Source organism: Somniosus microcephalus, chromosome 1, assembly GCF_052327205.1.
Source record: "Somniosus microcephalus isolate GS21.2 chromosome 1, FLI_Smic_1.0, whole genome shotgun sequence".
NCBI lineage: Eukaryota > Metazoa > Chordata > Chondrichthyes > Squaliformes > Somniosidae > Somniosus > Somniosus microcephalus.
Window position 1 is genome coordinate 400,301,046 of NC_140987.1, and position 13,765 is coordinate 400,314,810.

Below are 13,765 nucleotides of genomic sequence, written 5' to 3' on the forward strand. Positions count from 1 at the left end.
GTAAGAGCCTGCCAACTTGAAAATGACCTGTTATTCCTATTCTCTGTTTTCTGTCCTTTAACCAATCCTCTATTCATGTTAATAATATTACCTGCAACCCCATGAGCCCTTATCTTGTGTAACAAACTTTCGTGTGGCACCTTATTGAATGCCTTTTGAAAATTCACATATACTACATCCATTGGTTCCCTTTTTTCTACCCTGCTCGTTACATCCTCAAAAAAATAGATTTGTCAAACACGATTTCCCTTTCATAAAACCATGGTGACTCTGCCGAATCATATTATGATTTTCTAAGTGCCTTGTTACCACTTTGTTAATAATGGGTTCCAGCATTTTCCTGATGACTGATCTCAGACTTACTGGCCTGATAAAATTGCTAATGCGTGACCGGGTTTTTTTCCGAATAGGATGTCTGTTTTTCTGGGTAGTCCGAACAGCTAAAGCTAATCAGTAATATTGTTGGGTCGTTTGAAATGTGCGTTTATACTTGGGTCAAATGTATGGTCACCATTGTGTGCGGTGAACATATTAATGACTCAGTTACCATATTGCTGAGTGCAACTTCTTTGAGGGCTGCTGTTTTTAACTGTTTATCGTTCTTTAAGAAAAACAACTGTTATACCCGTACCTATTGAAAATCATAGCATTTCACACTGAATGGAAAGTCTAGCTGGAAGCAGAATATACAGTTGGTTGCCATTTGGAGATAATCTAAGTCAAACATTTGCACTGACCCCATTTTTTTGTTGTAAATAGTGTCAGTTACTTAATAATTTACAATCAGACATAGTGTAACTAGCAGTAGCTTCTAGACATAGGGAAATGGAAGACCAGCTGTACAGCCACACTTGGATAGCATTTGTGCCTTTTTGAAATTCTGATGTAGGTTTAATGCTAGTGTAGTGAAACAGTAGTTGAACGAATTATTGGTGGAGGGGGCAGATCTAATTAACTGCAGACATTCTGAAAATTATGAAAAAGTTATGTGGCATCTACTAGAGTTCTAACTCATGTCTTGGACCATATCTTGGAGCAGGCCTTCATTTATAAAGTAGAAACATTTGCTGTGTTTGCAGAATTATTTTTTGAAAGAAAATATTAAAATATTGATTGATTCAGTTGTAGTTCAAGTAGTAGTGCCAGGACCTTTGTAATTATCAGCTAAATTTTGCTATGAATACTGGTAGGGATGGTTAGGATGCAAGTTCAGACAGCACAAAGTCATGATACAACATTTTTTCTTGTAATAAAGGTTGAAGAGTATGCCATTAATTTGTGGAACTGGACAGTAACCAAAAGGCTAGAATCATCAATTAATGATGAACAAAGAACAAAATGTGAGTAATTGTTGGCTTGCTAATTATTTATTTCTCCATTTCCCTTTATTTTTTATTTTCTTTTTGGAGTACCACTTCCTGACTAAACTGTGACCAGTTGGCCAGGTCCTTGCTGTATGCCAATTGCTTTGTAACCAGGTGCTAGGAAAATTTGATTCATATTCTAATTTTCCTTCTTTTCCTGTGGAAACACTTTGGTTAATCGAATGGACATGGAGATGAGGAGGATAATGGTTGAAATCAGGAGCTTCCTGTGAGATATATTGGGCCAGTAATTCCGGTCCCAACGCGTGAGTACGGACGGTGTACTCACGCGTGGGCCCGTTGGAAGTGCCGGATTCCAGCATGCGCGGGAAACCGGCATTTCCTCTCCATCGAACTAAGGGGTTAAGAGGACCAACGCGTGCGTGCAGGACTCTGCGCGCACGCGTTGAACTTCCTTCGTTTAGACAGGTTTGCGCGTGTGCAAGGGACTGAACTTTTTGGAAATGAAAAAAGGTGTAAGCAGTGGATTCTTAAAGGTAAGTGGTCTAATATTTAAAATTATTACATTTTTTCCACAGCTTCATTGTTTTTAAGGACTTTACAGTAAGGTAAGTTTATTTTTAGACCCGAATTCGTAAAAAAAAAAAATTTTTCAAAAATTTTATTAATTGTTTTAAATAGCTTTTTTAAAGTTATTTATAGTTTATTTAATTATTGGGATGTTTTTTAAAATTTTAATTAAAGTTAAACTAGTCTTTTGGGCGCCCGTACTTTTCATGAGTTTGACAGTCTTTACTATCAAACTCATGAATGAGTTTCCCCTCCCCTGATTGGCTGCAGAGTGTTCACCTGATCCCAGCCAGCACATCGCACTAACTACGCCGCTGGATCAGGTAAGCACATCGCGCCGACATCGGAACCGGGCCAGTGACAGGAAATGCAAGCAGGCCCGGGCTTCAGATGTCAGCGCGCAGGGTGAGTGCAGATCGGGGGCTTGCACGCGCGGCAAGCACCCGATCCTAATTTCTGGCCCAGTGTGAACTCCAACCTGTGTCCTAAGTCTTAATTGTGCAATGTGTTGCTCTTTTGGTACAATGCACCTACAGGCCACTTAAGAAATATTTTTAGTCATGGGGTGATTTTCTGCCTCGTAATTCATAACACTAACAGGGAAATGGAAAAACAGCTGTTCAGCTGCACTTGGGCAACGTTTGTCTTTTTGCAATTTCTGACATGGCTTTAACATCTTTAATGCCAGTGTAATGAAACAGCAATTGAATCAATCACCGGCGGAGGGGGCAGACCCAATTAACTACAGACACTATGGCCGGAATTTTGCCTACCTGGGCGGGTCTGGTGCGGGCAGTGTCTGTGGTGGGTCGTGACCCCGCTGCTGGCTCCATCCCGTTGTTAAAACTTATCTTACCTTAATGGGGCCTATTAAGCCCATCCAATGCGTTACCCGGCCCAATTAGATGGAGCGGGTCTGGTGACGTCATTCATAACGCGTTTTCAGCTGGGATCCTGAAAGGGACTCTGGCCACATTACATTTGAAGTTTAATCTAACAAAGTGGGTGTTGAATCTTTACTCTGCAATAATATAATAAAAGTTATATATGAGTGACAAAAATATTTAAATAATATCATTAAGTAATATAATGCCATCTACAAATACGATCAAGAACATAATTAAAAATATACATTAATTGGGAAGTTATTGGTGCTTTAGTCACAAATCTATAGACTTTTGCATCAGTAACTGGTATAAGTAAAAGGTGTGTGTGTGTGTGTATAGGTAATATATAAAGCAGATTTTAAATGTAATTGGGAAGGGGTGGATTTACAATCTTATGCAAGTGCAGCGGAAGAGCTGCAGAAACCCTGACAAACAGTGTAAGTGGTGTTTGTGTTCCTGGGATTTCTGCAGCTCTTCCATTGAAGTTAACAATGGACAAGTCAGAGAACCTTTGCAAAAATTCACCCCCAAAGTCTCAGACTGAAAAATTAAATTAGTTAGATTCAGGCACTGAAAGCAAATTGAACCAGTGGAATGAATGATGAGAATGAAATTGTTACGGTTGATGACTTGAATGAAATTGTTACGGTTGATGACTTGATTTAATCTGTAACTGGACAATCACAGTATACTGTGAGGAAAAACCTGACCAGAAACAACACAAAAATTTATTTAATTGATATATGTAATTTTTTATAGTGCAGATCAATTCACTGCAAATACTGTTGAGTTGGAAGGCAACAGCCAAGAATGGCCAGTGAAAAATGCATTTCCCTCGGGGTAGGAAGGGAGCCTTAAGCACTCTCATCCCTTCAGGAATTTCTGAATTAACATTTACCAGTAGCTTTTCAAGTAGAACAGAATCTCCATCAATCTGTTAGCTGATGTAATCAACATATTTTAATTTTGGTTTGTTTTTCATGCTGTCAAGTAATCAGCTGGAGCAATAGCCACGGAACTCACGCCTCAGGTTGACAGACGTGGCTCCTGAGCTGCGTGAATCCCGTGGCCATGCAAGGAAATTTAAAAAGTAAGTGAAAAAAGGCTCTTAAGTGCCAGTAAACTACCTGATAATTATCTCAATTGGGTCCCCCGCCGCTGCCGGTCGGGTCGGCTCCACAATGACACGTCCCTGGGGGAAAGGTGCATGGGAGCGAGATGACAGCGGGTTCCTGACCCGCTGTCAAAAATAACAACTTTCCCACCCGACCCGCCACCCATCTCATCTGCTACTACCCTGGAAAATTCAGCCCTATGAAAATTATGGATAGTTATGTGGAATAAACTGAAGTTATAACTCACCCTTCGACCAGGCCCTCGTTTATGCTGGTAGAGTAAAATCAACATGATGGAAGCTGTTGTGTTTAAATTAATTGAGAATGTGCTTGACAAAAGGAGTACGCATACCAGTCTGATGTGTTTGAACACTGTGACCAAGTGGAGTATTTTGTTTTGTAGTATTTTTAGGGTTGAATTAGGCTCTCTTAAAAAGTAAAAGAATTCAGCTTGAGAGCTGCACATTCATGAAGCCAGTAAAGCCAGTGTATTGGTGTTAATAGATAACCTGGCTACAGGTTTCTGCAATGAAACAAAGTTACCTTAATATGCTAATATTATTGAATTTCAAAGTCATTTGCATTAATCTCACCAAAACATTCCTGAGAACTCTGTGTAGCGACCAAGTCTATTCAAGCTGGCAGATTGTTGTCAAAAAATATAATACTGCAGATACTGAAAATCTGAAACCAAAACAGAAGCTGCTGGAAACACGCAACAAGTCAGACAGTATTTGTAAAGAAAGGATGAATGTTAAAGTTTCAGGCAAAGCCTTTCATCAGAACTGGAAGAGATTACAGATGAATGGCTATAAGAAGGAACAGAGCAAGGAAAAGGTGGGGCTGGTGTAAAGTCTGCGCCTCAATCATACACGGACTTCGGGAGAACAGTTTAACAGGTACTTTACTGAACAAGAGACAGCTTGAAACTGAAACTACAAAAGCCTGCTAGGGCCTTTTATACAGGGGTGGTCACTGCCGGTACTGCAGTCTAAGACCAGTTATTCCCTTAAAGGGACATACACAACAATTCCTCCCCTTTTAGCTAAACAGTACATAACATTCATTTAACAACTAAATAATAACTAATTACAATTACAGTTTTCTCCGTAATATATACATCAACTGGAATAGTCATTTATAAGTTCAGTCTTTGAGGAGGCTTCCTGATCCGGACTGGATAGCGCCTTTCTCGAGTATCCTGTTCTGGCGGTGGAGTCAATTCTGGCTCATTGTCATTGGTTGGTTCGTCAGCTTCCAATACCCCTGCTTCTGAGGTAGACGCAATCTGTACTTTGGGCTCATTACCAGGTGCACATGCTTGTGGTACAGGTCTGGCTTGTTCCTGTGACTCTAGAATCTGGTCAGCATGGCATCTCACGATGCTCTCTCCAACGTCCACTGTGTACATTAGTGGTCCCTGCTGTGTGCATATCGTGCCTGGCTGCCATTTTTCTGTTCGGTAGTCGCGGGCCAAGACTGGTTGCCGTATCTTGAAGCTCCTGGTTGGCTTCTCATTTATGTGCTGGAACTGCTTATCCTCAACATCTCGTCTTATGTTTGGTTTGAGCAAATCCAAGCGACATCTTAGTCTCCGGTTGAAAAACAGTACGGCTGGAGTTTGGTTGGTTACTGCATGTGTCACATTCCGGTAAGCAAACAGGAAGTTATCCGCCTTGTGTTGCAGTGGTATGTCGTCATTATACATTGCCTTTATGGCCTTTTTAAAGGTCTGAACAAACCTCTCAGCCAATCCATTTGTGGCTGGATGATATGGGGCAGATGTGTAATGTTTCACCCCATTATTCTTCAGGAACCTCCGGAAATCCTCAGACACAAACTGTGGGCCATTGTCGGAACAGATCTGTTCTGGCAACCCATTCCTGGCGAAGATGGTCCTTAGGACTGCAATAGTTTTCTCCGTGGTGGTGGAGGACATTTTAATGACCTCTGGCCATTTCGAATGGGCGTCCACAGCAATTAGAAACATTGATTTCGCTGGTCCATTTATGGACTCAATGTGTACCCGTTGCCATGGAGATGAGGGCCACTCCCATGGATGTAGCGGGGCCTGTGGTGGAGCGTTTTGGACCTTCTGGCATCCTGTGCATCTCTTGGTCATATCCTCGATTTCTTTATCGATTCCCGGCCACCACACAAACGCCCTGGCTAGGCTCTTCATTTTTACCCTTCCCAGATGACCCTCGTGAAGCTCATTGAGTACTCTATCTCTCAACTTGGGTGGAATTACCACTCTGGATCCACACATCAAGGTTCCCCGGCACACTGACAGCTGTTCCCTCCTTGGCGAGAATGCTGGCAACAGTGAGTCGCCATATGCTGGCCATCCCTTCACCGTCAAATCATAGACCCGAGAGAGTGTCGGGTCATTTCGGGTTTCCTTCTCAATACTTGCGTTTGTAACAGGCAAACATTCGACTATGGTCGCATGGAATATCTCCACCGGGTCCACTGCAGGTGCTTCTTCCGCCGTAGGCAACAGTAGGCGCGACAGCCCATCAGCGTTTCCATGTTGTTTCGTACCTTTGTACTCTATGTCAAACTGATGTGCCCCTAGAAAAAGTGACCATCTTTGCAGCCGTTGCGCCGTCATCACCGGAACGCCCTTCTTTGGGTTAAAAATTGAGACCAGGGGTTGATCAGTTAGTAGGGTGAATTTCTGCCCGTGCAGATAGTGATTGAACTTCTTCACCCCCCACACCAGGCTGAGGGCCTCCCTGTCAATCTGGGCGTAGTTACGCTCGGCTGAGGTTAGCGAGCGCGATGCAAAGGCTATTGGCCTCTCTGAGCCATCACGGAATTTGTGTGACAGCACCGCTCCAATGCCGTAAGGTGACGCATCACATGCCAACCGAATCGGTAGTGTTGGGTTGTAGTGGGCCAATACTTCTTTTGAAGTGATTTGGCATTTACATTCCTGAAAGGCACGCTTACATTCATCACTCCATTTCCATGTTACACCAGTTTGAAGGAGGGCGTTCAGTGGGTGCAGAATTGTAGATAAATTCGGCAAGAACTTATGGTAGTAGTTCACCAACCCGAGGAACGACCTCAGTTGCGACACATTCTCCGGTGCTGGAGCCTTGACTACAGCCTCAATCTTGTCCGGCGACTTATGCAACCCTTCCTCATCAATCATGTGGCCACAATACGAGATTTGTCTCTTGAAGAACTCGCATTTGGGAAGGTTGGCTCGTAGCCCATATTCCTGCAATCTCGTGAGCACCTGTTCCAGGTTGGCAAGGTGTTCATTGTCATTTTCGCCCGTAACCAGGATGTCGTCCAAATAACACTGGGTCCCCGGGATCCCTTGCAGGACTTGTTCCATTGCCCTCTGCCACATAGCCGGGGCCAATGCTACCCCAAATACCAGTCGATTATACTGGTAAAGGCCTTTGTGAGTGTTTATCGTGAGGTATTTCCTAGATGCTTCTTCCACCTCCATTTGTAGATACGCTTGAGCCAGGTCAATCTTTGTAAAGCCTTTCCCTCCAGATAGTGAGGCGAAAATATCTTCTATCCGCGGAAGCGGATACTGTACTGTGTGCAGGACTGGGTTCACAGTCACCTTGAAGTCCCCACAGATGCGAACCTTCCTTGGCTCCCCAGGCGTGCTGCTCAATGCTTTCTTCATTACAGGAACGATGGGTGTGGCGCACTCGCTCCAGTCCACCTCAGACAGCACCCCCGAACGCTCCAGACTCTCCAGTTCAGCTTCCACAGCTGGGCGTATCGCGTATGGCACCGGCCTGGCCTTGAAAAATTTTGGGGTTGCGTTATCCTCAATCTTTATGGTTGCCTTTACTCCTTTTAGAGTCCCAAGTCCTTGTTGGAACACCTCTTCCGCGTCAGATAGAATTTGTGACAGACGTCCAGGTGCGACGTCATCATCTTTTTTGTCAGTCACAGTTAGTGCCAGAATGGAATGCCAATCCAATTGTAGTCTTCGGATCCATTCACGTCCCAATAATGGTGGTCCTCCATCTCGTAGTATATACATGTATAGTTTCTGTGTTTCATTTCCGTTATATTCAACTGGCACCCTTATTTTTCCTCTGGGGTAGACCTTTTGCCCTGTGTATGTCTTCAATACAATGGACGTGTCCTTTAAGGGTATGTGTGAGAATAGCCGCTCATAGTCTCATCGATTCATGACAGTTAGGGCTGATCCTGTGTCCAATACCATCTTCACTGGGGACCCTGCTATCATGAGGGTGACCCAAATGGTTCGGTGATCTTCTTTTGCGATCACGTTGTGTAACTTTAAACAACTTAGTCGCCTGCTCCCGGAGTCCTTATCACTCTCCTGATCTTTTGAACTACTATCTGTCAGTTTCTTTACTTTCCTGTACTGTTCCTTAGTAGTTCTTGTCGCGTTGGTCTTCTTTCCCAACCTGCAGACTCTTGCTATATGTCCCATTTTCCCGCATTGCCTGCATATTTTGTCTTTAAACCAGCAGTCCTTCTGGTCATGGGTTGTTCTGCCACAGCGATAGCACTTTTCGGCTCCATACGCCATTTCGTTAGCGCTGTATTCTCCTGGTTTCTGTTGTATTTCCGCAGCTCCCCGTGCTGTTGCTTCGTAGGCTACTGCCACGCTGAAAGCCTGTTCTAGCGTCGGGTCCTTTTTTGAAAGTAGTCGTTTCTGGGTTCCTTCACTCTGGAGCCCGCAGACAAACTTATCCCGTAAGGTGTCTGCCAGTCCTGCTCCGAACTGGCAGTGTTTGGATAACTTGCGTAGTTCCGTAAGATAGTCAGCATTGCTCTCATCTTTGTGCTGGTTTCTTTTATGGAACTTGAATCTTTCTGCTATCAGCAGTGGTGTAGGGCTTAGGTGTTCCTGTAAGATATGAACAATCTCCTCAAAGCTTTTCTCCATTGGTTTAGCTGGGGTAATTAAATTCCGCAATAGGCCGTACGCACTTGCACCCATCAGATTTAATAATACCAACGCCCTCTTTCCATCAGCCACCTCATTTGCCTTGCAGTACACTTCAATTCTTTCCACATACGTGGTCCAGTTTTCTACCTCGTTGTCGAAAGCAGTGATACTGCCACTTTTCGGCATCTTGGGCGATTTAAAATGGCGCCTCCCGTGCTTTTGCTTCTTCCCCAACGGGATAAAATGGCGCCTCCCGCGCTTTTGCTTCTTCCCCTTACTGCCACGCTGCTCCTAGCGTTCTACGGGGTAATGGCGGCGACCCGCAGCTTCGGCGCGTCTCGCTTTCCTTCCCCCCCCCCCCCCCCGTTTAGTTTCTCTCCGCTGTCCTGTTCTCGAGCACCGACCGCGCCCTGTGCGCTCCACCCTCTCTTGTTTTCTTTCCCCGGCGACGCTGCGCGGCCCGATTGTAGAGCCGCTCGATCGAGCTTGAGCCCGCCGCAGTCCGGAAGGGTCAGCGCACTACCTGCTACCAGCACGATTCGCTGGAACCACAGTCTCTCCTGCAATTCTCCAAACACCGATGGATTCTTTGGGCGGTTGCCCTCGGTCGACGCCCGTTGCTCAGACTACGACCTTCCAGGACCTTCCTTTCAGGCGAGACCCCCGTGAGATGATGCCACACTGCAGGTGAGTTCGAACTTACTCGTCGCCACTGTAAAGTCCGCGCCTCAATCATACACGGACTTCGGGAGAACAGTTTAACAGGTACTTTACTGAACAAGAGGCAGCTTGAAACTGAAACTACAGAAGCCTGCTAGGGCCTTTTATACAGGGGTGGTCACTGCCGGTACTGCAGTCTAAGACCAGTTATTCCCTTAAAGGGACATACACAACAGCTGGGAGAAAAAGATCACGTTCACATGAAAAGAAAAAGAATGAGCTGTAAAACTGGGCCTCTTCTGGCCCTGGCTGTTGCTTGCGGCACGTTTTTCCTGGAGGGTAAGCCACCACGGCTCCCCGTTTCAGGCCTCAGGTTAAAATAGCAGCTCAGGCCCCGATGATGTTATTGGAGCCCGATCTGCATATTTAAAGAGGACCCCGCCAGTCTTGAGTGGGTGTCCTTGCCACTTGCAGTTTAAAATTGCAGTCGGCCAGATCAGGGTGCGAAAGAGGTGGGCAAGTCCCGCGCTCCATTTTAACTGCCCCCTCGCCTGGTTTCCACCTGCAATATCAGTGCTCATTGAAGTGCCAGTCGTGCACAGAACTAGATGCCTGCCCAGTGTCCTCTTTTCGGCACAGTGGCATAGTGGTTAGCACTGTTGCCTCACAGCGCCAGGGACCCGGTTTCAAATCCGGCCTCGGGTGACTGTCTGTGTGGAGTTTGCACATTCTCCCCGTGTTTGCGTGGGTTTCCTCCGGGTGCTCCGGTTTCCTCCCACAGTCCAAAGATGTGCGGGTTAGGTTGACTGGCCATGATAAAAATTGACCCTTAGTGTTAGGGGGGATTAAATACGTGGGGTTACGGGGTTACGGGGATAGGGCTTGGGTGGGATGGCTGTCGGTGTAGGGACTGGGTGCTAGGGTTTGGATGATCAGTCATGATCTCGTTGAATGGCGGAGCAGGCTCGAAGGGCCGAATGGCCTACTCCTGCTCCTATCTTCTATGTTTCTTTTTGTTGCCACCCAGAATTCTCCTGCTATGCTACTGGTGCAGATGCTCGTCCTGGCTCCTCCTGCTGTGCTCCATCTCCATGTCGGTCTCACCTGAGGCTCTGCTCCCAGATGGCATTCTGTGTACGGTTTTAATGCAAACAAAGTATGAATCCCAGCTTAGGTACAACTCAGTGTGGGTATCTGCATGGATATCAGAGTAAGTAATCATGTTACTTATATTGGAACATATAAGTGCTTAAGTTTGCAACAAATGCACATTTAGAGCTCTCATTCTAGAATACTCTTTGAGCTAAATCTGGACTCTGAGAAGTCAGAGCCAATTTGGAATTTATTCTCACAAAGGACTGTGTCCAATATGTGTGAATATCGTGATGATGTGATGCAGGTAAACTGCTACTGAGTAATAACATATAAGCAATACCAGTGCAGTCTTCTCAGAACCTGAAAATCGGTAAAGTCCTGAAACTGAAAGCAGAGCTTCAGTGCGTAGAATCTAACAATTAAGTTTGTGAATTCTTTAACTTTTAGTGCGTCATGTGGCATGCAAGCTGGTTTGTCTGAGTGACTATGCTGATCCCACTGAAGTGACATTGCAAAGACAAATACTGGTGAGTTCGAGATGTAGCATTTGACAGATTATTGGAAAGGTGCTTTCACTGAATGAAATGGATGTGTGTTTGATTATGCAGTAATTTCAGGGCTGATCACTTATTTTACTATCGTTTGTGAAATCTTGTGTGTGCATCATGGCTGCTGTGTTAGTTGCAAAAGAGTTACTGTACTTCAAAGTAATTTATTGTCTTTGAGGCACTGTTTCTGAGATGTGAAAGGCAATACTTAAATGCAAGTAAGTGCTTATTTTTAATTTTCATACAAATAAAATAACCTTGATTAAATGAAAAGTTTGTTGTATTAACATTTAAAATCACTTTAAATATCACAGGATGTTGTTTGAATCAACATAATTAAATTTTGGTCAAAAGGTTGTTCCTTTTCTGTGCCATTAGGAGCTATTGTGTCTTATTAACAACTTTATATTAATAGATATATATAATGAATATTACAACTTCCTTAGAAAAGGCTGGTCTGATATTTTTGGGTTTTGATAATCTGTACACATAAGTGACAGAAGTGCACACATAAAGAAGCCAATTTTAAAATTTGTTGTAAAATGGGCAGTCAATGGGTGGATGGTGGACAGAGCCTGTTGTTGCTGCTGTGAAGACCGTGCCAATTTGGTGCCCGGGCCTCATATGCATGGATCCAGTGGGCTGTGCGTGCAAAATCAGTGCTCTGAGGCAACTTGCTGATAGGGGAGGGTGGGACATCGGTTAATTCCTACTTGGAGCTGGCTGATGACCTGTTCCTGGGAGGGGGAAGATGATCGCCAGCCTGCCATGCATGGGCCAATAGCAGGCTGGATAATATGTGTGGGGCCAGAAGGAACACTCAATGCCTGTACAAATGGGTGAAGTGCGCGTGTCACGTGCTCTGCCCGTTTGTATCTCAAAATTGTAAATGGGTTCGTTCCTATGTATGTCATAGGATCCTAGTTTGCACATTAAAAGTGGCCTCCCATCCAAAGGCCCAATCAGGTTGACTGTGGTCAGAGCCCCAGCGTACACGGAGCATTAAGTGAATTGACGCCATTTTCCAGCTGTTACCGATCCATTTACTCCAAGCGTCACAGTTAAAATCAGCCACACTTGAGTTTGCACATGGTTCAATATAAGTACGTTTAATTTGTGGATAGATTACATTGTAAAGCATTACTACTTTCTGTTCTAGATGTTCACAAAAACTGGACGAAGCTGGTTGGATTGTAGGAAGCCTTTACTGGCAGATGGATTTCTGGACATGGCTATGACAGTACTTTACTTTTATATCATATAATCTGTTTCCTAAATTTAATTGGGTTCTTTGTTTTACTTAATGCAACCATTCAATTATAAGTATATGCTTTCAATGCCTCTTGGGGATTATATTTTATAGTAAAATGCTAATGAAACAACATAGAGGCTGTGTGTCTTGTAGTTTGCTTTGCTTACTCCATACTTTTGAACGAAATTGTTTTCACTTTCAATTTTCTTTGCGTGAATTTGGTGAGGAGATTCTTAAAGCAACTGTAATATGCTAGACATTATGGCTGTGAATTTGCTGGTGCTCAGAGGATGGGTTTAGAGGCGGGTCCCGAGTTAAAATCAAAATGATTGATGGCGGGTTGCGAACCCGCCGCCATCCTGCCTCCACACAACTTTACAAAGTGTCGGGTCTGCGAGTCCCGATCAGACCCGACACCAAGCGGCGGGAGAGCCACTTAAGGCAGTTAACAGCTTGTTAACCGCCTGGAAAATCCTATTTTGCGACTCTTCCCATTTTCAGCGTGTTCCCCGTTGTGCGACAAACATGCCAGCTGATTGTGCCGGGTTCAGCAACTAGCTGAATAGTTGACAGCTGCACCTTCAGCATAAAAGCTGACCTGCCCCATTAGTTCACTTTCAGTTGCTAGAACTTTCTGTTTTGAGGTCTTGGAACACATTTTGCAGATCTATTGAGGTTGTAAGTGTTTAAGCCGAGATCCATGTACACTGTGACCTCCTTGGAAAACCCTCTCCCTTCATTGACCGAGCGCTTATAACATCTATTCCTCAACTGAGATATACACCAGCAGAATGAGAACCATTTATACCCTCTCCTCCTGGTCCTCAGAATTGGCGGAAGAGCAGCTGCAACAGTAGGAGCGGCAATCTTCTCCTCAGCCACCTGATGCTGCACAGGGCAAAGAGCATCAGCGCAGGGCTGCACATCGCTGCAGGAGATACCCCCAACACAGGGTTTACAGGCAGAGGATGAGCTTCCTCAACATGAATGAGCAGCAATGCCAAAGGAGGCTGAGACTTTCGCGAAAGGTAGTCGCTGACATCTGCACAATGCTGCACCAACACCTGCAGCCCAGAGGAGCGGGTGGCCACTCCTTACCAGTGGCTGTCAAAGTCACCACCGATCTCAACTTCTTTGCTTCAGGGTCCTTCCAGGGATCAGCAGCAGACATCAGCGGCATTTCCCAGTCGGCCGCACACACTTGCATCATGCAGGTTACCGATGCCCTCTTTGCAAGGTCGCATAATTACATCCACTTCTCCACGGATGAAGCAAGTGTAACCGCGCATGCGGTTGGCTTTGCAAATATGGCAGGCTTGCCAAGGGTGCAGGTCGTCGTAGACTGCACACATGTGGCCATTAGGGCACCCCATCACAACCCAGCTGTATTTGTGAACCGCAAGGGCTTCC

At 45.0% G+C, this 13,765-nt stretch overlaps 1 protein-coding gene across 1 annotated transcript in view; it reads left to right on the forward strand.

Annotated features, from left to right (window-relative positions):
• Positions 1-13,765, forward strand: part of tex11 (testis expressed 11) — a 300,617-nt gene that overhangs the window by 22,068 nt on the left and 264,784 nt on the right. Inside the window, exons 3-5 of the mRNA XM_085992186.1 lie at positions 1,256-1,340; positions 11,003-11,082; positions 12,263-12,343. Coding sequence (XP_085848312.1) covers positions 1,256-1,340; positions 11,003-11,082; positions 12,263-12,343 — 246 coding nt within the window. The remainder of the gene's footprint in view (positions 1-1,255; positions 1,341-11,002; positions 11,083-12,262; positions 12,344-13,765) is intronic.